Source organism: Platalea leucorodia (genome assembly GCF_965183815.1).
Source record: "Platalea leucorodia genome assembly, chromosome: 1".
NCBI classification, from domain to species: domain Eukaryota; kingdom Metazoa; phylum Chordata; class Aves; order Pelecaniformes; family Threskiornithidae; genus Platalea; species Platalea leucorodia.
The window spans coordinates 2822792-2838419 of NC_138823.1; the positions used below are offsets into that span (position 1 = coordinate 2822792).

The following is a 15628-nucleotide window of genomic DNA, read 5'->3' on the forward strand; positions in this document are numbered from 1 at the left end:
CTCTGAATCATCTGTGTGACCTCTGGGCACGTCGCTTGACCTCCTCCTCCTCCACCTTGCGGTGTCCAGCCGCAAAAAGCAAGATTTTCCCCAGAATAACACAAGCAACAGAGGCAGCCCTGCAGCTGAATTTTCAGGGGGAGGAAAACCAAGTGGCTGGGTGAAAAGCAGAGCTGAGGAAGCCGAGGGAAGCACCCTGAGGTGGGCCTTCTCCGATGTCTTATACTGAGGTTGAGCTTGCAGTGCGCCCACTCCATCAGTGCAGGGCAGACACAACTCTATCTCTCTGTCTTCCTCTTTGTCAAACTGGGATCAAGTGAGATAGCTGGTGAAAATATAACTAGGAGAGACTGACAGACAGGCTTGCAGAGCACTTGCATAAGCCTTGCTTCTTTAGGAAAGCCAACCCAGTCTTTTGGCCTTTCCCATGAATCCCTTTGCAAACAAGGATCCTGCTGCCTTCAAAGAGAGTTTTCCCTCTTTGTGCTCAGAGGTGCAGTAGGGCATTTACAGAAGCAATGTGTACTCCTATGAGACTGTGAGCAAGCAAAACCCTAAGCCCCACAGGCTGGGTTATCACAGCACCCTCCCAAGAAGGCAAAGAATCTTGGTTGTAATAGAGGTGGAAGCTTGTGTGTTTTGGTCTGGGACAGATCTTTAATAATGCAGGTTCCCATCAGACTTAGTATACAAAAAAGAAATCCTCTGACATGCTACCCAGCTGAAACAGCATTGCATTTTGGTCATGTAACATCTCCCCAGTGATGTTCACTCACCAGCAGTATTTGCACAGCCCGCAGCCCAAGAGACACATCACCCAACTATATAAATTAGTGCTGGCCTACTGATGTCAACTGTGCAAAGTCACCTCCCAGCAGCAAGGGGGTCTGTTTTTGGTCTCGTTAAGCTGCTTTTCTCCATCACTTTGCTCAGGACAGCTGTCCCTGTTCCCTGTGGCTAAGGAAAGGTGAGGATCAAAACTGATAGAGGTGCATCTCCACTGCTAATCACTGAGTAAACCCTCAAAAAGACACACCAGCGCAGGATGCTGAACAAGGCAGGGGCAGTACAGCCCTGGGTGGAGCAGGATGCCATAGAGAGGTGAGGACTGATGGGAAATTGATTCTTTGGGGTAGACATCAGCACAGTGACTGCTGCTTGGGGCCCCATAGCAGCTCTGTGTGAGGATGCTTGTAATGGAAATCTGGAAAACAGCCCTGTGGGGAAATGGATGAAACCTCCTAGGACAGCCCTCAGCCCCAGAGCAGGATCAACTCTGCCTATGTCTGGTGCCAGCAGTTTGTCCAACAAGTGATTAAAGGTTTCCAAAGGCGAAGGCTCCACACCCTCCTCAAATAAGCTGTAATAGCCCTCTCAACATGCTCCAGCTTCTCCCAGGAAGATAATGCTGTCTTCAAGGCACGACAAAACACAACAAGTGCTGGACATGATCATTGCTCTGCCAGTGACTCACTGTTTACCCTTGAGGGTGTCACTTAACTGTTCTTGACCTCAGATTTCCCAGGTAGAAATGATGACTGCATGGTTTCCATCCCCAGTAAGGAAGCCCATGACAAGAGGTCCTGGTATGACAATAAGAGGCCAAAGGTCTTCTGACAGCAACAACTCATAGTCTCTGTCCTCTGTCCCAAGGAAGGACAGCACAGCCTGATGCAGCAGCCAGCAGCGTGCTCTCTCAAAGCCACTAGTGCCACACACAGCACCAGGGCATCTGTAAGGAAAACCCACTGTCCCAGCAACAGACCCTGCTTAAGGTCCTGCTTTTGAAAACCCAGGGCTCAATCCTGCTAGATGCTAAAGCTCTCTGCCAGAAGATGAGCACCTTAAGTGTATTGGTTCCTGGGACTCGCATCCAGGTAAAGGCAGGATGCTCCAGCAGAGCATCCCAGAACCCTTCAGGTTTCCTTTCAGATCTGGCAGTGAGGCCAGCTTGACTGATGCACCCAGCTCTCCTGCATCCGCACTAGGGCTCATATGCATGCCCTGCTGCGGAGCCAGTGACCTCAGCGATAAATGCCCATGCATTTCATTTTTGAGGGCAGAAAATTTCACACAACTGCCATAAACCCACAATCTAGCAAAGATTGTCCATGCAGCAGACCCAGACCCACCGGTTGCTCAGCCTGACGTGCTGACCCCCAGCTGTTTACCCTTACATGGCCCTATCAAGCCTGGATCCAGTCTTCGAGAGCATCTACAGCATTGTTTGCTTACATGGCCATGGTGATAGATAGCAGAATCATCCCGCTAATGCATCTTCCTTTCTTGTACTGGTTAACCATACCTATATGGTATCCACAGCAACAGCTACCATTCCCTACCCCTAATGGCAACATAGCATATTTAGGGAGGCATGAGAGACTCTTTTTAGCACCCAACAGGCCCTGCAGAGGATTGAGAGGATTGCAGACTCAGCTCAGCACCCACATGCATCAGAAACAGAGTGACCCAGCAGACACAGGGATATTTTCACTTTTTCCCAGGTTCAGAAGCCTTGGAAGAAGGAATCATCAATGCAGTGTTGCCCTGAGTTTTTGTGCCAATTCCTGCTCTTTTCTAAATATGCTGCTTGTTTAGGAGAAGGTATACATCCACATTCAGGCACTAAGCCTGCCCCTTTACTTTTGCAAGGGTTTAGATTTGACTCTTGGTCAGGCCATATATAAAAGCCTTATTTGCACCCAGCAATGCTTTTGGTGACCAAGGTTTTGTGAGCAAATCCAGCTCAGTGGGAAGGAGAATTTGAAGACCAGCCAAATGGAAGGAACCTCTCTTAGAAAATGAAGAAGAAATTTTCTTCTGGAGTGCTCTGGCTGTGCTGCCTACCTGTCAGCCCCGAAGACAGAATGCTCTTGGAGACAGTGACCTTGTCCTCTGAGTTCTTGGCCCAGTCCACCATGCCCCTCCAGCCTTTCATGGGGAAGGTGATGTCAGTTGCTGCATTAGCAGGCAGTTTGTGAATGCCGAGGACTAGAGGGAAGCAAGAAATAAAACCAGTAAGCAAAATCAGCCTCATTAAATTCACATGTGCTGAAAAAAACATTGGAGGCAATAGTGGGAAATCAGAGAGCAGAATGAGTGAGGCTCAATCTTGATAGCTATGGGAGTGATGCTATCTTCAGGTAATGTCTATGCCTGAAGGAAGATGACACTAATAGTTAGGGGTCATTCTTCTGTTCATTGAAAAGGATCTGCCTGCACTAAACACGGCAGAAGAGAGGTCAGTCTATTCCAGCGTCCTGTCTCCAGGAGTGGCCAGTAGCAGCTGCTTAGAGAAGAAGTGTGAGAAAGAACAAAGCAAGACATCTCGGTCTGTCCTCCCAGCTTCCAGTCACCAGCAGGACTTCCTCAGCTAGTGGCTGTATCCAGACCATCAACTTTAACAGCCACCAATGGACCTCTCCTTTGTGCATTTTCCTAATCCCATCATGAACCCATCTGTACTTTTTGGCTTCTGCAACATCCTCTGGCAACAAGTTCCATGCTGTGATTGTGCATAGAGCATAAATCAAATACTGCCTGCTGTTTGCTTGCTGCCTGATCACTTCATTGGCTTCTGTGCAGCTCTTGTGTTAAAAAAAAATAAAAGGAAGCAACTAATTCTGCCCAGTTCGTCATCTGTTCTCCATTCATAGTTCTATAGATATCTCTCAGATCTCTCCATGGACATCTCCACACTGAAGTCCTAACTTATTTGGAGAAAAGCCACCTCATATTTATGGTCATCCATGTCTTTCCCCAGACCTTTCAATGTTCCACCACCTTCTGCCTTCCCTCCTTCCCTCCCCACAGCCCAGGTTATACATACCGCACAGTAATTACAGCTTCCTGGGGTCTCTACCTAACATGGGGAGTGCAAATCAACTCACCCAGATTGTCCGTCACTTGGTAGGAATCCCGGAAATCTTTCATGCGAAAGCCGATGACATCAATGAAATCCTCCACAAGCCTGAACAACTCCTTGGCGTTTGGCCCTATCTGCAGAGAGAGGGAGAATACTTAGTAGCACAGATACTAATGAGCACAGCATGAGTTTCTCTGAGGGCAAAGGTTTCTGTTCTCACACATGTACTGGAAGCATATGCTGGATATAATGGAGTATTACGGAACTGTGAAGAATGAGGACTGAGAAATCCTAAAAGGAATCCTAGAAAAATAAAAAGAAAGGGGCAAGAAATAATACGGCATTCAGACTGATAAAACTTAGGACGGAGGGCAATATCTCAAAGCAAAGGGAAATATCTGGGACTCTCTGGAGCAGAAGATAACCTATCCATCTCCTTTCCTTCACTAGGATTACCTCTACTAACAACAACCCCATCCAGAGCAGATAAGATACTGCTGATGTTCATGATGGCCTTGTTCCTGCAGTTAATGCAAGAGAAACATGCTAGGACAAACTCTTAGCAGCTATGATTTAATGTAGCCCCACTTTCTTTCCAAGTCCATTGACTGGACTATTTGGCCCAACCTAGCAGTCAACGAGCCAGAGGCATTTGCAATTGCACATCCAGAGACATCATGCCAGACAGTGAAGATGTGCTCATGTTGACGTATTGAAGCTTTGCCCTTTGTCAAATTCTGAGAGCCTTTCCCAAGCCTTAGACTTCCCTGACACTCAGGTATTGTGATACTCGGCCTGAGAAACACATTTGGGCTACTTCTGATGGTATATATGTATGTCACCTACTGAGAGGAAGCCCACAAAACATTACCTCCACGTAGTTAATTTTGCTTATCACCCCACTGAAAACAGCCACACCAAAGGACCTTCATGGTCTAATGTCGAATCTCCAGCACCAGATCACATAGTCCCATCCAGAAAAGCATCATGGTCTGGTTTTGTGCTTTCCTGTTTTGCTGGCAGGATCTCAGTCACCAAATAACCAATTTGCTTCTTCTTGGGACCAGGTTGTCTTGGAGTTTCTCTGTCTCTTTTTTCTTTCCTGGAGTTTCCCGAATGATAAAGATATTTGCAGTAATTCTTATTCACCTGTATTTTGCCAGGCTAATACAAGGCTGTTAAACAATAACTAGTTTTCCAGTGACAGATTTAATAAAAGATAATCCATCTGAAATGAGCTGTGCTGACTACCTGTCTTTTCCTTAAAGTACATTTGCCTATGGGGGCTTAGCAAATACCACGAGAAGCTGAAGAAAAGCAGTTCAGCTCCTTATATCTCTTCTTTTCCTTTTCCACCACCTTCACAGCATTTTTTGTTCCTCATCATAATCCAGACATCCTGAGGTGGCTGAGCAGCGCTGAAGGGACAGCTGGGGACAAGCAGGACAGCAGGATATGATGGAGGCAAAAGGAAGGCTGAACTGGTGAGTGTATGGGCGAGGAGCACAGGGGTGGCTATGCGCACGTCTCTCTGTCTATCCGAAGGAAGCTTGGTAAGACTAAAACTGTATCAAGGATCAGATCAAAAAGTCCTGCCAGTACAGCAGGTGTGCACATAAGGAAGAAAAGTGAGTGAGGAAGCTGTTTTTAACAGTATACTTTTATATGCTATTACAGATTGAAATCACAAGGTCAAACTAACACCGGGCTACATTGGCCACTGTCTTTCAAGCTTTTATCATATAATGGCCAACACAATCTCCTCAAAAAACATGGTGGCCCTTTTCTCAATATTTTTCATGGATTGTTTTGTTTTTTATTTTCCTTAGACAACATCTCTGCCTGGGGTGCCACAGGGCACTGGGGTGTGAGACTGCGATGAAGTTGGGGTTACTCTTAATGAGCAAATAGGGAACCAAAGACCTTGTTTTAAAAGAACTGGTGAATCTTGTGAAACGCAGGGTGTGAGTTTGGTCCAGCAGCTTTGAGAGAGAAGGACAGAGACTGGTGAAACCTCTGTTGTCATTCAGTTCATGAAGATTTCTGTGTCCTAAAGTCATGGTGTTGGGCTGTCATCTCGGTTCCCACTAAAATACATGCCAAGTGAACATTGTCCCCATGATGGTCGCACTCCTCGTGTAGGTTACAGTGATGCTAGCAGCAGGCTGGGCTGTATCTATCTATAGGTGCAAAGAGCAGATTGTACAGGGAAAGCCGGTGGGAATAAATTGCCACAGAGAGTAAGCTGCAGCTGTTTTTAAGGGGATCAACAGGGTTTCCCTGTTGTCATGACAACTTGGCAGTTTCCTCTGCTCTGTGCTGAAATATGTACACACACCTGTGGGCTTGAAACTGAGTATTTGGTCACAGACTCACAGAATCACAGAATGGTTGAATTTGAAGGGACCTTAGAGGTCATCTAGTCCAGCCTGCTGGCTCAAGCAGGGCCATCTAGAGCCAGTTGCCCAGTACCATGTCCAGATGGTCCTTTATCTCTTCTGGAGCCAGCTCATGTCATCCTCTTCCAAATGCAATGGGAAACAACGAGATCTCAGGGAGAAAAGAGGAGAAGAACAGGTTCACAAGGCTGCTCAGCTCCTGGTGGAGTTCCTGTTGCACGAAGGAACTGTATTCAGGTCCCTGTCTCACCTTCTGGACTGTCAACAATTGTGCCAGCACCTGCTGTTAAGAGTCTTTCCCAGAGGACTTCCCTGGTTGGTGTGAGTATAACTGGACTCTGGGGTTGGTTCTTATGCAGGCTGATTTTTTCTTGATTGTTTGGTATTTCCAGACATCTCCAAGGAATTTTGTAGCAGCAACAGGTGGTTAAAAAGGAGCTGCCATGTTCTGATCCACACCTCTGGGTACCTTCCACAGGACTGATCTCTCACAAAGACTGAGTTATATTCCTTGTCCGGGGTATTTTTCAAGCTGAGACCAAGGTGAGCTGGTGTTTCTGTTCCAAGATGCAAGAATGAGGAACAAACATGGAAGGAATGAGCATTAACATGGACCTGTATACCAGAGCTGCTGGTCTGAGGCAGAACTATTTCACTCTGATGCGATCCCCAAAGACTGTAGCGAGATGACAGCGTCGAGCAGCCCAAGGGCTCACCAAGAGAATGGGAAAGGGACAAGGAATAGGTCTGACACAAGCCCAAACAGAGAGTTCAACTGGGGCAGAAGAGACAAGAGGCAAATAAGACAGAGATAGAAAAATGAACAATGCCCTGATACATGATTGGTTTTGCCATAGACCTATTCAGCAGGATCCACAACACTGAGAGGAGAGAAATAAAGTAAAATATAACTGAACCCTTGTTCAGCTCATGCTGAACAGAACCAGAAGCTCAGCTGAGCAGAGCCCAGCTCTGAAGTATGAAAGTCCTGCCTGTCCTGAATCTTTTTAGCCAGTCACTCAAAGCCATGTAATCCCACTTCTTTATCTTGGCAAGAGGAGAAGAGGGGAATTATGGCAAGCCAGGAGGGTTATCAACTCCAAACCCAGCCTGACCTTTGAGAGCTGCCCAAAATTTGGTATTCATCCCCAGTTTTTCGCTGTTCTTGCAGAAACTCTGGCTTAGTGCTGAGATCCTGTGGCTCATTGCTTTACTCCATAAATATGAGTCAGCCTGGCACTGAGCTCACCCATATGATCAGTTGCATGAATCAGCTGATTGGCAGTCAACTCTGCAGCTGACCACAGCTGACCATGTCTGGATTGTCTGTCTCTTTCATCATAAGGATTTATCCAAGGAGAACAGCATTGGTGGATGGACATATTTTGTGGTCTGTGGTTGAAACAGATACACGTTGCACGCAATGCATCGTGGGCAAGAAGACCTAGGAGATCATGTAGACACTTGGAAATTCCCCTTGTCATGGCTTAAGCCTACGCTGAAAGCCTGTCTTGTTTCAGGGAAGGTGCTGAAGGTTCATACCAGCTGAGCTTCCTCCCATTTGTCCCGGTTTTCCTCCGATAAAAGATTGCTGATGATCTGGACAAAGTTCTGGAGAAGGGAGACAAAAGAGGAAAAAAGAGGTGGTTAGCCAAATGTAACACAGGCTAGGAAGGACACAGTGATGCACAAGGAACATGTGAGAATCAACCATGCTCCAAGAGGGTGCTGATGGTGCCATTCCCAAAGGGTCCCATGGTGTTTCACAGGCCTCTGCTCCCAAGGATGTTAATGGCAAAACAGGTTGTATTCCCAAAGGCCTTTGCTTTGGCTACTATATCTGATAAGGCATTGGACTGGGAATGTCTTGTATCCATTACTAAAGGGTTTTAAGAGCAGATTAGGTAGATGTCTGTCAGAAACTGGTTAAAAACAGATGATCTTACCTTGTATAAATCCCTTCCTATCTTATTTTCACTTGAGCAGAAAATACTCCGGCTTTTCATTAGCGTTGTATCGGATACAAAGGAGGTAATCAAACCCTGAGCCCTGTGCATGCACACACACCTGTAACCTAGCCTTGGTCTCCAGGATATGCATCTCGGCTCACCTGCACATCCCCAGAAGTTGGGCTATGATAAGCCCTACGGAAGATCTCTGTCATGTTCCTGAGTACATCGATGGTGGACAGCAAGTCCCCACTGTAGCTGGTCCCATCCTGGGAGATTTCCACAAGGTTTTGGAGCACTTCTGACAGCCCATCTCCCATCAACCCACGCTGAGCTTTGGAAAGGTGTTCCCTGGTCTGAGAAACAGAAAGAAACATGACAAACACTTTAGAGACAGCCAGAGCCAAGTTAATGAGCTCAGTGAAGGAATTGCTGGGGGAAGGTTGACCTTCCTTGTAATTCAGAGTGCAGATTAGATGAATCTGACAATCTGTGCTGGCCTGAGAGCCTGTGATATTTTTAAAATGGTAGGAGAACAGAAGTGAAATTTTCTGCATGCCCACAAAGGAAAGGTTGTGTGTAGGTTCAGAAGAGATTATTCTACTACACAGACGCTATTCTATTCGTAACCCAAGGCCAGCTAACATAAGATTTTTGCCCCAAAACCTTGTTTTCTTATAATGAATTTGGAACTATTTTAGGACAGACTGTAGCTTGTCCTGAACAAGAGAGGGCGGTTCTCATAAAGGTAATGTTGTTTTAAGGCAAGCCACAGGAGACCAGCAGAAATTCATCACAATGATGAATTTAAGACTAACAAAAAATAAGTGGCTTATTTAAAAGTGATACAGTCACAGTGATTCTTACTGATAATGTGATATGAAAGACCTGGTAGGACCTGGACTCTGCCAGGCTAGATATTAAAATACTCAGTGAGGAATCTTCCCTTGTCCATGGAATGCCCATGCATCACAAGTTAAGCAGACAAAAACAGTAAGAGAAAAGCAGGGTAGAGCAGGCATCTCCCTTTCACATGGAAATGCTGCTTTCCTTATTTTTTTGTAACTATAGCAGTGTAACAAGCATTTGGTGGGATCCCAAACCTGCTGAGCTGAGAAATCGGTCTGCCTTACCATCATCTGTATGTTCCTATAATCAATAGAAACACACTTGATGTATGTTGGAGGCTCCCAATAAGCTATCCCTTCTTCATCTAAAATGCATCTTCGAAGGATCAGCCCTGGAAGAGGAAAGAAACGAATATGGGAATGAGGACAGCAGGATGAAAAGCCAAGCACCTTCATGGAGGTCACCCAGACCTGGTCCATGCATCCATGTAGGCACACCTACCAGCACAAAGGGCAGCAGCGGCATCTGCAGATGCCTGAACAACATGTGCGAGCACGTAGGAGACATTATTTTTATTTCCTTCTCCTGCATTTTCTTATTGAGGGTCAGGACAGCAAAAGGAACTGGGAATGAAAACAAAACCTAACAGATTGGACATGGCTAGTCAAGGTGAAAGAAGGTTTCTTCTGCCCTGGAGGGCAGCTTTCTTCCTGGCTCAGGAAGTCCCACGAGCCTCCCCAGGTGGCGTGGTCTGGTACTTGCAACTAAACCAGCCACAGTGGTTTGTGCTGCCTACACAGTCTCAAGGAGAATAAATATCCAACAGCACCATCTTTGCATCAGCTGAAAAACTCTGAAAGCTGCTTGCAGTCCTCCCCCAGGCCTTTCCTTAGCTTCAGTCTACAGTGAGTTTTGCAGTGATAATCACACGCCTTTGTGATGCAGAGGAACAGACATATCAGTGAAGAGGAAGGGGAGAGGGATCACCTTGCCCAAGCAATTATGCTGCCATTTGGAAAGTCTCTGAGGAGCAGGTTTTGCTGGGTCCACAATCCCGGTGCTACTCATAAATGATTCAGTGAGCTTGCTATGGACACAGCCCTTCTTCTAGGCTAGCATTTGGGATGATACTGACTGTCCCAGGCTGCGTGAGTCAAAGAGAGCTGCAGGGTTTGACTGTATCCGACAACCCCATTCAAACTAAATAAAACCTTTACATTCATTACTGACACTGCTGCCCCCATTTCTGCTCCTGCCTGCACGTGAGGAACATCCAGCTGAGGACAAGCTCCACCACCAACATGTCTCCTGGAGCCTTCTCCGCACTGCTTTCCACTCCTTGGGGAACATGTGGTCATGGTCACAACAGATAATACCTGGATGCCCAGACACTATCACTTCACACCACCATGGTCAGACTGTCAACTTGAACACCTGAAGATACATTTAGAGAGCTGCTATGGTTTCTTAGAAGGTGAGGAAAGCACCCAAGTGTGAGTGGACAATGCAATTCAGATCTCCTGCTTTCATTTACTAGCTTCTTTTATGGGCAGTGGAGAGAAATATAACGCCCGAGTCTAGAGGACTCTAATAAAGTCGTACCTGCTTGTGCAAAGCTATTTGTAGATAATGAGGAGAACATACCACAGTAACCTTTAATTTCAAAGCTGTCCCAGGACTAGGCAGTAGGCGGATGGGTGAGCACCTCAGATTCTCCAGTATGAATGAAGAAGTTGTTGTTAAACAGTGAAGGACCACAGAAGCCCAGAGAGGGCTTTAGCTCTGAGTGAAGGTCGGGAAGTTCATTTGCTTCTCCTGTCCTCCCACAACAAGGTTCTCCTCATCTAAGAGGCAAAGGACGAAGGATACCCTGAGGGTGGACCTGCTCCCTGGCCAAGGCATGAAGTCATCCTTACCGGTGGCGTTGCGAGGACACCGAACAGCTGCAGCATCCCCAGCGGGCGTCTCTTTCCAAACCACAGAGGCAACAGTTTCCTCATCACAGATTTCATGGGGCTCTGCAAAGAATGAAAAACTCCATTGGTAAAGCCTTCTCCTCAGGAGGGATGTGGAAAAGGGAATGGAAAGAGGAAACAGGTGGGTGTGGTCTGGAGGGAACAGCAGTATGGTGTGAGCCAGGAGGCCTAGAGGTGAACGCCCAGCTCCGCACCTGCTTGGCGCATGGCTCCTGACAAAGCCACTTAACCTCTCTGGAATTTGCTCTGCCTGCCTGAAAACTGGATGTCCCTCCATCCCGAGGATTAGCTCACTAATATGCACGTAACAACCTGGGAAAGCCCACTAACACACCTGCCTTGCCTCGTGGCAGCTCTTTGCAAGAAAGCTGTTATTGCTACGCCCTACTAAAGAGTTGTCTTTTCTTGCTTAAGGGGCTGATGTCCACTTTTTGTGGGTGAACTCCATGGCTCCAGACTTTACGCTTTTCATCCGTCAGGGTCACCACCCAGGTTTTGGATTGGATGTGTCTAAAACGAGGCTCGGCATAAATAAGTTGGAGTAAGAATGAAGGAAAGAACAACAAGTAGACAAAAAACCAAGATGGACGTATCCCCTGGGTGGACTTCATTCAGGCCCTCTGTCTGCTTCCATCTTATGTGAGTACACAGGGAGAAGATCTGAGCACCAACAGGCTGGATTTGCATCAGCAGCTCATTTCCAAACACTGCTGCAGAGTCCAGGAGGCTGCAAAATGTGTTTTGAGACATCACAGAAAAAGCTCTTTGGAAGGAGGTTTTCAGATGCTTCTGTCTGTGGGTGGAGCTGAGTTGGCCTCAGAGTCAGTGGGACCTGGGAAAAAAACATTCACAGCAGGAGAGCTTTGTGCCGAGAAACTCATTACTTGCAGCATGTAAAACGGAGGGAGCCATGAGGATGGTGTTAAAGCTATTTATCATTCCTGAGGGTGGGGAGGAGAAAAAATTATATTTAATGGTTTTCAATTACAGCTTTTATTTATTGTGTATGTAAAACTACCAATACAAAGGAAGATGACTGCATGTCTGCAACCGAAAAGGCAGCTGCAAAGCCAAAGCCAACCAGCCGTGGAGCCTGGCAGCTGCCTGCTGAGCTTCCTTCCCATGCAGGAAAGTGCTGCCCATACCAGCATCCAGTGGTGCCAGTAGAGACATGCCAAGGTTGTAGGGAAAATGTAAATCTGCCATAAAAAAAGAGAGAAGCCTTGAATTTTCATATTTCTCCCAAGAGAGCTGTGGGGCAGTGATGACCCTGAAGGCTTCCTTCTACAAGGGATTGTGCAATGGATGTGCTTAGGTAGACCATTTCAGGACCTGCATCATGGAGCAAATACCCAGCGATGGACATACCCCGCTGTTGCTCTGGAACAACCCAGAGCACCTGTCTGGCTGTGGGGAAGCCTCGAAGCTAAGATTATGGGCACAGCAAGTCCTACTTTGAAGGACTCATACAAGACCCAACAAGCTGCCTACACATCGCTGCTCCTGGAGTCAAGCTCCAAGACTGTGTGGCTCCAGCCCCAGCTGTAGTTCAAAGACAGATTCCTCCCCAGTAGGCAGTGGTAATGAACAACTTATGCTCTCTGCTTGGAAACAGATGCTCCTTCCCTTGTTTTAAAATTCCCTTTTGAGTAATCGCTATTGTAATGAAAACCCAGAGGGCAAGCAGGACCCCTGCTGTGCTCTGCCCATATACAGAAACAGTCCCTGCGCCAACAGCTTATAACTTCTGTGGATAAGGCAGAACATGGGTGGAAAAGAGGCAGTTTTGTTTCCAACCTGTTGGTACACAGCTGTAGGACAGTGAGATTAAGTCACCCAGTTGTGACCAGCATGTGGTCACCCAGAGAGCCTGTGGCAGAGTGGGGAGTTGAATACAAAGTCCTGCCTCCTGAACCAGTGCTTTGGCCACAGTCACAGATTCTCCATATCAAACTGTGGTTCAAAGGAGGGTTTGGGGCATGGGGTGGGAAACTTCTAGCACCCTCGGCTACAAAACATCAAAAAGCAGAGAGGGAGTGTGTTCACATCTGACCTCCCCTTTCTCCTCCTCTCACCTGTCAGACTTCCCTGGTCTCATCACCCCTGCAGTGTCCCTGGGGACCGCTGAGGGATGCTGTGGATCAGAGATGCTCTTAAGAAATCTGCTGATTGTCTGGCGTTGTCTTGACAGTGAGTATAGAAGCAATTCCGAGGCCAGGAGAGAATTATTTCATCTTCTTTTTTTTCTTCTTCTTTTTTTTCTTTTTGATGTTGCTTCATAACAAAACCCTTTTTACCAGAGTAACCTATTTGCACTGGGAGATTTTAACAACTAACCCGATTAAGCTCGGTTCTTCTGTTCAAATCAAATCATGCCGGCATTTGATACTTTCTCAAGAACAAATTGAGCGGGTTTATTTTTAGCCTCTGATGACTCCCCACCTTTTTCCTTCCCCTGCAAATTAACAACTGCAACGAAACCCTTCTGGTTTTGAACCCTAGCAGGGCTCAGTCCCTGAGACATGTCTTTTCCTTTTGAGCACTGTGCAGGCATCAGCCCCTGCAGAAAGAGAAGAAAAGATTGGGCTTGTTCTGCCAGGGCCCCAGCTGGCACACACTGAAGCTGAACTAAATCTGCATTGCTCTGTAGACACCACCAGACAACCTGGTGCTAAGATTTTCTATGGCGAGGGAGAGCTTTGTGGCTGAGTTAGAGGAGACTCTCACACGCCACTGCTAATTGAGAGGCACAGCTTGTAAGGAAAGGTGATGTCTTTTATTAGAGAATAGCTGGGAAGAGTGAATATGCTGTCTCAGGCACACAGTCTCTTTCTCTGTTATCTTTGAGCTAAACGGGCTCAAACTTCCACACTGAAGTGCTTTGGCTTTTATCTTTATCTTCAGCAGTTTGCAAGGGACTCTCAGGGTCAGCTGTCCTCAACACGGCAGATCCGCCCCCAGAAACATCTGCACCAAAACTGTTACCTCTGTGCCGAGCTCCAGCCTGTCTTTTAGGGAGACACCCCTTTTCACTAGGACCGCCAGGATGATGCTATGAGAATCTCTTCTCTCTCTCACTGAGATGCTCTGACAATTAATTACCCTTTCGGTCAAAAATCAGAGCCCATTACGTTTGATGCAGTCTGACTGCCAACATCACATAGGCCATTGATTCCCCACCAGCAATTTCACCAGGTGCTTTAACTGAGACTAAGAAATAAAATAAAAATGGTGCACAAGCCTTTTTTCTGGCCTCTTTATACTGTGTGAGAGACAGATAGAAGCATTCCCACTTGCAAGTATTTGCTCCTGCTTATTTTTCACATTAAGCCCCACATTGTCCCCTGTCCTACAGCTCACTTGCCCTCCATTCAGGCCTTTGCACCCTTTTTCTCAAGTGGATGTTTCTTCTATGGCTGTAGCTGGAGGAGGGTGAGATTGGGTAAGGCTCTGGCAGATGTAGACACGTCTGTCTTTTTTAAAAATTAAGTGGTGTGACGGTCTCCTGGAGGCTAGGTAAAGGGTGGGAAACCACTGCAGCATCCTCAATACTCAAGATTCTGATATCAGTTTTTGCTATCAGTATGTCTTTTCCTCTTATGGCTCTATGGCAATGCAAAGATGAAAAACATCAAGGCTAGACTGGTGGGACTTACCGCACATTCACTGAAATCAGCATGGTTACACTGGCTTTGGCAAGAATGAAATCAAGCCCTTGACACATCTTGTGCCTGGGTTATGGGCAGGGTCCCACTAGATCACAACTCCTTGTGGCATTCAGCTCTCTGACACACGATGCTCCTAACAAAATCCCTGTCCCCACCATGCAAAGGAAAGCGTGAGGGGTCTGGGGTACATACCAGGACACTTTCTGTCATTGCACTGCTTATACTCTTCCTTGGGGCCCTGGCAAGTCTCTCCACCGAAGAAGGGCCCATAGCACACACGGTCACGTCTCTGAGTCCCACCTCCACACGTGGTGGTGCAGCTGCCCCACACTCCCCAGGCCTGCCACTTCCCATCCACTGGAGACAAAAAAGAGGAGAGAAACAGCCTGTCACATCCCAAACATAATCAGCAACAGAAGAAGGCAAGGTCCCAAGGTGAGCAGTGGAATATAGGGTGAGTAGAGCATGGCTTGGTGGGACGGGAGGTCTCCTGCCTCAGATCTTTGATCCTCAGCAGACATGAAATCAATGTGTGCTCTTTCCCATTGCAGCAGCCCTTTAATAGTTGAAGGGTGTTCTTGTGTTTCTCCTTAGTATCCTCACACCCTGCAAAAACAGCCCTGTCTCTTTCCTTGGGCTTAGATTTGGGGCTGTGCTCATGAACACTGTTCAGGTGGGCAGGGATTCAACCTGCCCTGCAGCTACATCTGCCAGTCAGAGTCCATAGCGTGAGTTTGGTTGGGATGTACAATGCGTGTGTGAAAACAGACCTTGCCAGAGAAGGTCTGGCCCAGGGATTTAGAGAGACCAGCAGAGCCCTTGGGTGAGAAATCATGAAGAAACATCAAATAAACCTCCCTCCAGCCATTTCCATTGCACTGTTGTTTCATGTTCCTTGGAAAGAGGTTTGAGACCTTGTCTC

At 47.0% G+C, this 15628-nt stretch overlaps 1 protein-coding gene across 1 annotated transcript in view; it reads right to left on the reverse strand.

Moving 5' to 3' along the window:
* ADGRB1 (adhesion G protein-coupled receptor B1) overlaps positions 1–15628 on the reverse strand; it is a gene marked incomplete at both ends in the record, with an annotated part of 199586 nt that overhangs the window by 118687 nt on the left and 65271 nt on the right. Inside the window, 7 exons of the mRNA XM_082307543.1 lie at positions 2848–2991; positions 3891–3999; positions 7807–7875; positions 8375–8569; positions 9347–9453; positions 10979–11080; positions 14899–15063. Coding sequence (XP_082163669.1) covers positions 2848–2991; positions 3891–3999; positions 7807–7875; positions 8375–8569; positions 9347–9453; positions 10979–11080; positions 14899–15063 — 891 coding nt within the window. The remainder of the gene's footprint in view (positions 1–2847; positions 2992–3890; positions 4000–7806; positions 7876–8374; positions 8570–9346; positions 9454–10978; positions 11081–14898; positions 15064–15628) is intronic.